Genomic DNA, 11,009 nt, shown 5'->3' on the forward strand with positions numbered 1-11,009 from the left:
TGTATCACTGAATTTATTGCCAACAAGTCACAGACACCTACTGTAGAAAAATCCAACAACAACATAGTATATATTTATACTATTAAGAAATATAAGTAAAAGCCTTATATTTTGACAACTGGCAAAAAACAAAAAGAATATATATTCAAAATTCTGACAACAACAATAAGAGAAAATAGAAAGTTTTCCCAAAAAAACTTTTGATATTCATTTAGAAGGTTCTGAAGGTTGTGCAAACGAATTATGAAAACTGTAAGATGAAAAGAAGTATTTTTGTTATTAGCATGAAATCACTTATCTCTGAGACTAACTCAGCAAAGGCTTTAGAAATTCACAAACAAATACTTAGTAAAAATATTTCATCAAAAAGATCTGATATTTTGTGTATTGTAGTATTTACTAAAAGCTTGCCAAATTTTGTAAAGATATGCATATTAGTAAATCTAAAATTATAGTCAACAGTGTTACTTATAGCTTCACAGATACAGGGTCAGTCCAATAAACCAATGCCATTCTTAAAGTATCAAGATAAACAAATATGGAAAAATACAGTCCAGTTCAAAACTGATTTAATCATATTATATATGAATGATTTGTATGTTATAATGCTAGGGCCAGCTTTAGGTATTATGCTGATCTAGGCAAGATTTCAAAATGCTATCCCTGGTGGAACTAACATCTGCACCTTATCATTAGTGAAAACAATGTTGCAACTTCTAGTAACTACAGGCCTATTTCGCAAACTGTTTGAATTTAGAAAAACATGATTTTTCTTACCTTTTTCAGTTGCAAAGGTACCAGGTATACTTTTTAAGGCCCAGTTTCTGGAATTTTGTACACTTGTTATATATTTAGGATATTACCTTTCAGTATCTGTGCCTATGAACACATCCAGGTCAGCAAGACACAGCAAAGTGTTTAAAATGAGCATGAGATATTATATTCTATTGAAAGTAAAATAATAAAACTTTTATTGATTTTGTTGACCTAGGCAGTTGTCTATCAGTTGGCTCATGGCTAATTTCAAACAATTTAACAGTGGAATTTTTAACCGGTAGACTCCTAGTTTGAGATTACATCACAGTCATTTCTAAGGTAGAATATTTGTATAACAAGATCGTTAAGCAACATACAGTCAAAAGAGGGGTGTCTTCAATGTTCTTAATAAAAGCAGAAAAATTGGCAAAGCACAGCACTTAGGAAAGGAATAGAGTCTCAGACCACACTATACCAACTCTCTTATCCACAAAGTTAATGCTGTGTTTAGGAAATGAAACCTTTATACAAAAAAAAAACAATCACTGCAATAAAGCTGGCCATATTTTTGAGCATTATTAACAAGATAACATACAAGATTTACAAAGTGACAAAGACTTAGGTGCTAAAAATTCATCAAACCACATCTTTAAACAACAACTGTTGATTAAAGTAAGAAAGATTGCTGAACAAACGGGAATCATTACAATCACTTTTGACCTAACAAGATATTTTGAAGCTTTGGTCTACTTAAATGTGGTCTTAGAAGTCTGTATCTGTGTACAGTGAAGGACCTATGGAAAGTTTGTCAAGTTATGTGATCTCCAAGATTAACCTCCTCATCCTGTGTAATTAAATGTAGTACTAGCAAAGATGCAATGAAGGCTACCCTTCTAAAATGTAGTGTGCAGCTGGTTTAACAGACAAGCTAAGCTGAGACTGAGTCGTGAAATATGAACTAGATGAAATAAACTAGATATGAATAATGATCCAAATTAACTTATCCACTGATTTTACATAATCAAAAGTAGTGCTTTCAATATGAAGTGAAAAAATCCAAGAAAAAGAATTAAGTCTGAGGACCACTGTCTCTTAATGGACTGAAATAAACTTAGCAAGTCTCATATTCTTGATCTGTAAAATAAATATATATAGTTCCACAGATAACAGATTAACTACATAGCCAGTTGCATCTGTGACTACTACCCTCCATGCAAATGTTACTCTCTTATAATGATAAAGACTCCACTCATATGAGTGCTTTCAAGAGAGAATCACTGATTAGGTTACCATATTAAAGATGCCTTCAAAAAACAATGCATTCCATATTTATTAAAAAAATAAACCTCTTTGAAATACTAGAATTTCACACTTTTCTAAAAAAAAATGGAGATCGTACTAAAAAGTATTTCCTTTTAATAAAAATAAACAAAACAGATAAGGCTCATTGAAACTTATTTGTCACTGTACAGTGGCTAAGTGTAGTACCTAACTGAACATGAACAATTATTCTATTTTGTGTAAGAGGAACACAGTTCAGAAAACCCCATAAATTCTATATCTTGTTGGCTGAATGATATTAATAGGTTAGTTCTTTTGGCAGCAAAGTGTTGTTTTTTGAGGTTAACAAACCAAGCTTTTTGTTGGAGTACACTTATTTGGGTTCTAACTTGAATACTGTAAATTGTGATATCCCTTTGTAGCTCACCTGATTACCACCCAAATTCAATTTCATCGACTTGCAGACTGGGTGCTAATAGGGCCTTCTTTATCCTCAAGTTTTTGAATTTCACTATTGGTATATTGGGCTGCCTTCTTGATTTGTTGTTGGTGGCGTTTTTTTAGATATATTATTAATATATCTGATTTGCATTTCAACTACTTTATACAGAAATATTTGGCTAAATATTAGACTGTCTCTATCAACAGAATGTATGGAAACCATGGAGAAGAGGTTTTTATAAAGTTGAGAACCAGATAATGTATTGAGCAACATGTTTGGTTACTACCATGTGTTGTGTGAACTTTGGGATGAAGGTATAGTATTTACTCTCCCAAAAGCCTGGAAACTAGAGCAAATTCAGTCACAATGGTGGGCAATTCAGAATCCAGATGCCACAAGAAGTTTAAATTGCTATACAAAATTTTAAAAAAGGAGGTACTGGAAAGCTTTATTTTGGAACCAACCCATAAAACATGTCTTCCTTACTTGAAGTTTTATAAGTATCCTTATCTAACTTAAATAATAATTATGAAGCACATATTTTTAGAAAAAAAAAAGTAAAGGATCTGTATAGAGCATGGTGTAACAAACGACTTGTTACCACCACAATTAAATCTTATAATATTAAGAATGTTGTTTCAAAGGACTATAAAGCATTAATAGAAACACAAACCTGAAAGTGAGCTTTCATCTTCCCGCTTGCTTAGTCCATACCCTGAATGTCCTTGGCAAAATGTTTCATTCAGTCTATAATAACACAAAATTGGTTTGTTGTTTTCCACAATGAACTACAAATGTACTGCTAATGAATTACTAATAATAAATAGAATCTTTCTATATTAAATGTTTGATTTTTTTTGTTATATCTAGCATTATTTCATATCTCTATTACATTAGTTAGGCTGCAGTCTTCCTTAAACTGAGGAACTATAACCACATATTTAAAATACCTGATTATATAGGTTCATAAACAATGAAAACTGTTAATTTATATCCAGAAAAAAATTAATTAAAAAAACATATCAAAAAGTACAAAAATTACAGTATATGCTTTACCTGATTAGACATTTTTTTTTAATCCAAGATAGTTATCACTAGTCATTCAAAAGTGAATCAATAATTTGTGTGCTTTAATGAACACAATATTATGAGCAAGTGTCTCAGAAAGAATGAGTTACACATCAAATGAACATTAACAAACCTCAGATAGAATACAGATCCAGATCTTTCTTGATATACAAACATATTCTTCCTATTATTGACAGAAAATGTATTCAGCACTGCCCGGAGAGCTCGGATCCCTATTCCACACAAATTCAAATTTCAGATTTGGAAGGTGGGAGAATGGGTAAATAATAATATAACACAAGGACCAGAAAGAAGCACTTTACATCCATAATGTAATAGTAGAGAAAACAATATCTAAGTGCATGTTTTAATAAATACAAATTGTAAAATAAAACTGTGCAAACACTATTTCCATTTACCATAGGATTATGACCTTAGGGTTATCACAGGACATACTACTTTTGTCAACACAATTATATTTTACTACATGTACTGCATTGTATGATTAATAATTTAAAAAAAAAGGGCATTAAACAATATATTCTAATCATTTTTAACCTGTTCTTTTAATCTTAATTATTGATTTTGAAAAATAATTTTAGCTTAGTTTGAACCCTGTAATTATAACTCCTTTTTTGTTTCACAATTAAGATCACTGCATAACATCAATATTATTTCAAAATTCAATCAAGAAAAAAAAACTGTATTGATGGCACTATATTTTGTAATTAATATAGTTTAATTTTCCTGATAAACTTTAATATTTCTTTAGTAAAGAACTCCATTATAAATGTTCTCTAGCACTGTTACGTGATTAATTATAAGTTATATATTTTTTTAACTGAAATACTAAAGCTTATTAGTTTGAGTAAATTGGGGATTTTGACATATTTATACCTTCAGAAATGTTATAATGATAAATCATCTTTAAGTTATGCCTATTACTAAAGTTACATTTAAAACAGTATAAATGAGACCTGAAACAAACACCGACTGTATTTGACTAATATAATTTTCAAAGCCTTCAGTGTACCTCTTGAAACAACAGTGTGACCTGGTCCTGTATTCAACCTAGGATGAAGAGTGAAGTGAGTTTCCCAAACAATTCCACAATCAAATGTTCCAGGCATGAACTTCATGGTAGCTTCTAAGTAGCTTTGTTGTTCTGGTGCATCATGTTCTACGAAGTTAGGTTAAAATTGATAATAACTATTGAAACTGTAAACAGATAAAACATTTATAAATTACTTATAAAAGATGATTGTAAAAAAAGCCACCCATCAATAATGCACAAACTAAAATTGTATGATACTTTTGTAAGAGTGGTAATAGAATTTCACATACAGATGGTGTAAATAGTAAAAGGTATACCTACCATCTGCTCCAAAGATACTATGCCCATACATGTGAGATACTTTTCCTGAGGATAATAATCCTCCTTCATGCTTCCATATGTCTTCACTAGCTTCTGGTACCAGCAACTGGTTACACATACGTGATTCATGCAAGTCTTGAAGAAGAAGAGTCTGTGATAATACAAAAAATATTAATGACTTGAAAAAAAAAAGGTAATATGTAATAGTGCAAGTTCAAATAAATGTAATATCTAACATAAGACTTCATTCTCTGAAATCTTAGTTATGCTCCTTTTATAATGATCTGCCAACCCAAAATAAAAGTCCATAGGTAAAGTAATTAATGTCACATATCTGTGACTACTACTATCTTATTTTATACACACACTACAGGAATTATCAGAAAACAAAAATGTTTGTCTATTCATTTCAATTACTTTTTTTTGTTGTTTTTTTTTTTGTAATTTTATAAGAACAATATTCTGGAATAAGTAAAAATAAAGTAATTCTTTCAAAATAAATGTTTTAGAAGTAAACATACTACACTACACAACACAAATATTAGTTTCCAAACAAAATTCCTCTCCCTAAACAGCATCATTAAACTTTAGAGAACCATGCTATTCAGATTGCTATAGAAATAAATAAATAAAGACAGAATAAATGTATTTCAACTTCAAATAGCAGTATATAAAAAGAATACTGTATATGCAATAACTCAAGTTATTAGTTGCTAAAATAGCTCTGAAGTGATCAAATTGAGTAAACCTTGGAAATCATTAACCACTTAAGTGTTAAAAGTTTCATATTACCAAGAAGTAAATGACATTTCCTGCAAACTGTCACAAGTTAAAGAAAATATACTTATCAACTTTTATTTGGGGTAGTTTACATACATGCTGTGTGTGTTTATTGTTTACTTAACAATTAAAATATTCTTAATGAATTAATTTATTACAAAAATGATAGTAAAATACATTCTACGGTTACATGTTTAACAAAAACGTCAGTAATAAACATAAGCCATTTAGATATATTTACTAATTATTGATTTAATTAATGTTTACACATTAATAAGTTGTACATTCAGATATTAAATAGAAAATCTTTCATTTATGTTTAATCATAAACCCTGTATACTGACAAATAAATTCCATGTTTTAAAATATCAAATATTCACTATATTCAAATATAAGCTGTTCCTATGCATTAATTAGCAAACAATAGATGTATTCAAATTTATTAACATCTGGATACACTAACAGTTCAAGTGCAACATGTCTCACCAGCTGTAAGACAAATTTTACTGTACATCTTACTTGAAACATGCGAGTAATATAATACTTAACATAACATGGCATTTCATTCAAATATTTACCTGGTTGACAACCTTGCATATATCTTTAATGATCTGTACAACTTGTGAAAAAATCTCCTTACACTGCCGAAGCTCATCATCTTCTTGTTCTCTGTGACTATCAAAAATACATCAAACCTCTTCACTATCCTATACTATTAACTGCTACTATAAAGTCTTAAAAACCAAATGAGGGTACTTGCACAGTTATGTTGACTTTATATATGGTCTACAGCAGTGTATGGTTCAAAACATTTTAACATAACAGAGGAATGCATCAAATAAAAATACTGACAAGGAAACCTAAATCTGGGGGCTTTTTGAAAGTGAGCATGAAAAAGAAAGGTCCACCTTCTGAAAATTGTATGGTTTTAGAACTTTCTCTTCTCATTACATTATTTTCTGTTGTCATACATGCTTTTTTAATGTTTTAATGAACAACATTTTGATCAAGGTATGAAAAGTCAAAATATTCCAATACACATAAAGTTTAGATATATAATATTTTCTATTATTTGTACTATAATAATAATGTTTTAACTTAACACATAATTCATAGAATAATTTGAAGGAAAAAAACTTTCAAAAGTTACATAACTCACTTGTAGTAGCTCCTGATATATAGTATTAAATCTTTTTTTCTGTTGTTAAGCACAAAGTTCACCATGTAGTCTGCCCATCAAAGTTTAATTTTGTGTTATAAACCCCCAGACTTACCATTACGCTAATAGGTGCCCAGTACTAAATTAATATAATAATCATAAAATTATATGCCCAGCTTTCTAACCCACATTACCACTAAATTCTTCTCGAATTACGAACATATAAGCTTCAATTCTAAAACAAAACCTGAAACACATCACAATATTGAAATTTGATAACATTTCTATTAATGATTGTACATTATAAATTTATTGTACAAAAAAAAAAGTTTAACCATTTCTGAGTTAGGTTTAACAGAAAAAGATTAAGCAAAAACTTGTATGTATTGGACATTTTATTTTATATACTAACCGTATATGACAGTACACATAAACACAATCCTGTAGAACTTTCAGAATAAACCAAAATCTTGGCATAAGAGGACGTCTGGTGTCAAGAGCATTCAACCAATCCCAGTCACTAGCAGAATCACTACTGTCCCCCTCATAACCTAAGCAAATATCATTAGTAATAAAATGAATACATGCTGAAGTGTATATTGGATGATTAAGTAGCTGATAATATTGAAGTAATATTCAATAAGTAGCAATCTATTAATGAAACACACAATGTGAAGTGAAATTCAGATGATCTTTATATAGTAAATGTAACCCAGAAATGACTTACAGTACGAAAAATTAATTATACTCTGTCCTTATCGAGTATTTTTATTTAATACAGCCGAAATACTGCTTAATGTCAAAGTTATTAAAATGTTGTTTTAATTTTTCTATAATTATTTTGCAATAACAATGAATATTAAAATTGTCAAATACAAGAACCTAGCATTATTTATATTATTATTATTTTATTATATTAATTATTATTATTTTATTATATTAATTATTATTTTAATTATATTAAAAATATAATTCAAATACTTCTTCACATTTGAGTCTATGAAATGCAAATTTTGTTTACAATAATACAAAATTACATAATTTATAAAAAATAGTTTTTCTGAAGTTTTAAATTCTTACTTGATTTTTAAGTAGTACTAACATTAATTGTTGTCTTCTATAATGTAACACTTAGATTTGTTACCAAAAAAGCTCCAACTTACCATCTTCAGTATTGCTAACATGTTCACTACCAATAAAACTGGAGATTTCAGCATCATGGAACAAAACTGGAGTGGAACGTAAGGAATCCTGTGTTCCCTGTAGCTGCTGTACTGCTGGATGAGCAGGATTTCCAGGAATCTCAACAGGATGGGATTCACCAGTGAAGGAATTAATGCTGTCAGACCTATCTCGAATAGCACTGCCACTGGTAACACTATCAACTGCACCGAGTAAAATTGGCAGCTGCTCTCCAGGTTTTAATTCATTTTTGTTCTGCAGCAAAACATAGAAAATTAATACAAATTTCATATGATTTTACAGCTACAACACATAAAAGTTTTTATTCAACATGCTTTTTCAGAATGTGATAACAAAAGTTTGAAAACAACTTAAATAGCAACAATATAAGATGATGCTTTATCAAATACACAACTAGTAGATAATTAGTTCTTCAATGTGACCATTAGCTAGTCCAATGTAGCAAAAATCATATCTAAGTTTAAACTTCAAAATTAAAACTTCTTCAAAACTACTCTGCATTTCTTATATACTGCATGTGAGCTTCAGTTCATCATTAACATGGTTCTTATAATAACAGATATAAATTAACTCAAAGATAAAATGATTGTTTAGTAAACCTAAAAAATGATGTTTTATAATTTTATCAAACTTTAGGTTAAACCTGTGTCATGAAGCCAAAGCTTTCACTGCAAAGCTTTATACTAAATTAAGCATAACATAAGCTAAGCTAGTTTTAGGCATAACACACAGGACTTGTTTTTTTCATCTTCAAGTTATTAATAAATAAAAGACAAAGTAAAAGTTATAAGCAATCCTTTAACTTTGTTTTTTTCATCTTTAAGTTATTAATAAATAAAAGACAAAGTAAAAGTTATAAGCAATCCTTTAACTTTGTTTTTTTTTTTCTTTAATTGGTGTGAAGGCATTAAAAATGTATTAGCAAAACAAATTAACCTTATTTTGAAACATATACTGTAACTCGTTTATCTACTATCTTTAAACCACTAAATATTATAGTTTTTCCTCATGACTGCCAACAGTGTTTACTTGAACAATCAATGAAATCATCTATTTAAGAAAAAAGCGAATAATTATTATATAAAATAAAAGGATTTTCAAATACCTTTATAAATGTTATTTCTGGGGAGAAAATAACAGGAGCCTCTGTTATGCCTGTTTCATGAAATATTATCTTGTCACTTGACACAGATTCAGAAACCATAGTTGAAGACTCTCCAGGTACCACTGATGTAGACCTTGAAGCACTTTGAGCTGAAGACTCTTCTGGTGCAACTGATGCAGACCTTGAGGCACTATGTGACTTATCCTTCAGGTTTTTGGAAGATACTTTTCTCACTGGCCGTGATCGGGTTAAATCAGTGGTTTCATTTTCTTCAGTTTCTGTACCCTTGTCTTCATCTCTGATTGCTTGATTAACAGAATCAACACATTTATGATCAGTATCTAGCCTGTCCAATATCGGTGGCATTCCCATAATCTGGTTATCATCCTCCGTTTCACCAGATTTGTTTTGTCTTCTCAACAGTCCCCTGTTGAAATTCTGATCCAAAAGAGGAAGTACTAGATTCTGTAAATCCCAGCTAGCCTTCTTCAGCACTGTATTGTCATCACTATGTGGATGCTGTGGAATCCTCAAGTCCCTGCTAGCAAGACCCAGTGGAGGTACAAGAGATCCAAATGGACGATGCATGTGTTCTTCAGACTCAGGATCTACCACAAGATAGTAGTATTCACCTAGCTTACTCAAATGATAGCCTGGAAGGGTCATCTGCTTTAGCTCCTACAGATAAAAGTATGTAAATTAATTATGTAACACTAAAATAATTTACATCTTCTTTCTTTAAAAGAAAGAAAATGAAAAAAATTCTCCCTATAATGTTTAAAAAATTTTCTATTATTTTTATGTATAGATTGATAAGCATAATTGCAAGCTCATTTAATGCATAAAACTATTACTTGTAGTGATTTTTTTTGTCTTCAAATAATACATTGCAACAAATATTACCATTAAGAATTTTAGAAAGGCAGAAATAATTGCAGACACACATATATAATTATTGCATACCAGTTTTTTTTTACATAAAATCATTTCGGATACATTTGATCAGAATGTCACGGCTAGTTCTTGTACTTCCATTAGATAACACTCGGTGTAAAATATGGAAAGGCCTAAAATAAATGCATTGACAAACAACACTACGAGAATCTTAATACACCTTCTTGGTGTTCAATTTTACGGCTGCCCAACTGCATGAACAAGAAAAAAAGTTTAATTCAGGCAATTAGTTCCAAACCCAAAACGGATTCTCACACCGGACAAGAGAAAAAGAATTTGCTTTTCTTACTTTAGTATTACCCATTCACGATTGGCAGGTAGTTATTTCATGCTTTTACTGAAAATGCTTGTAAAAAATAATAATAAACTAATTTTTTTCCATATAATGCATCAATATATGCATAACCTGGTACTGCCAAAACAAACCATCAATTTTCAAGCAAAATGCATTCTTTAATTCCCATGTCTGCTATTTTCAATTTGAAGCAGTAAACTAGAGGAAAGTAGCTTATTAACATAGCCCACTAATTTGGACTACTTTTTAATCAAATAATTGGATTTGGCCATTACTCTTATATGTAATTATAAGAGTTTATAATTTCTTTATAATAAGGAAAGTAGCTTATTAACATAACCCACTACTAATTTGGACTACTTTTTAATCAAATAATTGGATTTGGCCATTACTCTTATATGTAATTATAAGAGTTTATAATTTCTTTATAATAAGGAAAGTAGCTTATTAACATAACCCACTACTAATTTGGACTACTTTTTAATCAAATAATTGGATTTGGCCATTACTCTTATAATGCATCCATAGCTCCAAAGTATGGAGCTTGATTTTCTTTTTCCAGAAACAGGTGTGAACGACAAAAAAAAAAAC

The 11,009-nt window shown here is 29.8% G+C and overlaps 1 protein-coding gene across 1 annotated transcript; it reads right to left on the bottom strand.

Annotated features, from left to right (window-relative positions):
- Positions 1-3,135: 3,135 nt before the first annotated feature.
- On the bottom strand, positions 3,136-9,864 carry LOC106470248. The gene is made up of 8 exons (XM_013930790.2): positions 9,170-9,864; positions 8,025-8,298; positions 7,274-7,412; positions 6,281-6,377; positions 4,923-5,073; positions 4,581-4,727; positions 3,681-3,780; positions 3,136-3,226 (listed from the first exon to the last, which is right to left on the bottom strand). Exons 1-8 carry the CDS (start codon positions 9,833-9,835, stop codon positions 3,136-3,138), a joined length of 1,665 nt encoding a protein of 554 aa, XP_013786244.2. The 5' UTR covers positions 9,836-9,864.
- Positions 9,865-11,009: the final 1,145 nt, after the last annotated feature.

The sequence above is a fragment of the Limulus polyphemus genome, unplaced genomic scaffold (assembly GCF_000517525.1).
Source record: "Limulus polyphemus unplaced genomic scaffold, Limulus_polyphemus-2.1.2 Scaffold3900, whole genome shotgun sequence".
Lineage (NCBI taxonomy): Eukaryota > Metazoa > Arthropoda > Merostomata > Xiphosura > Limulidae > Limulus > Limulus polyphemus.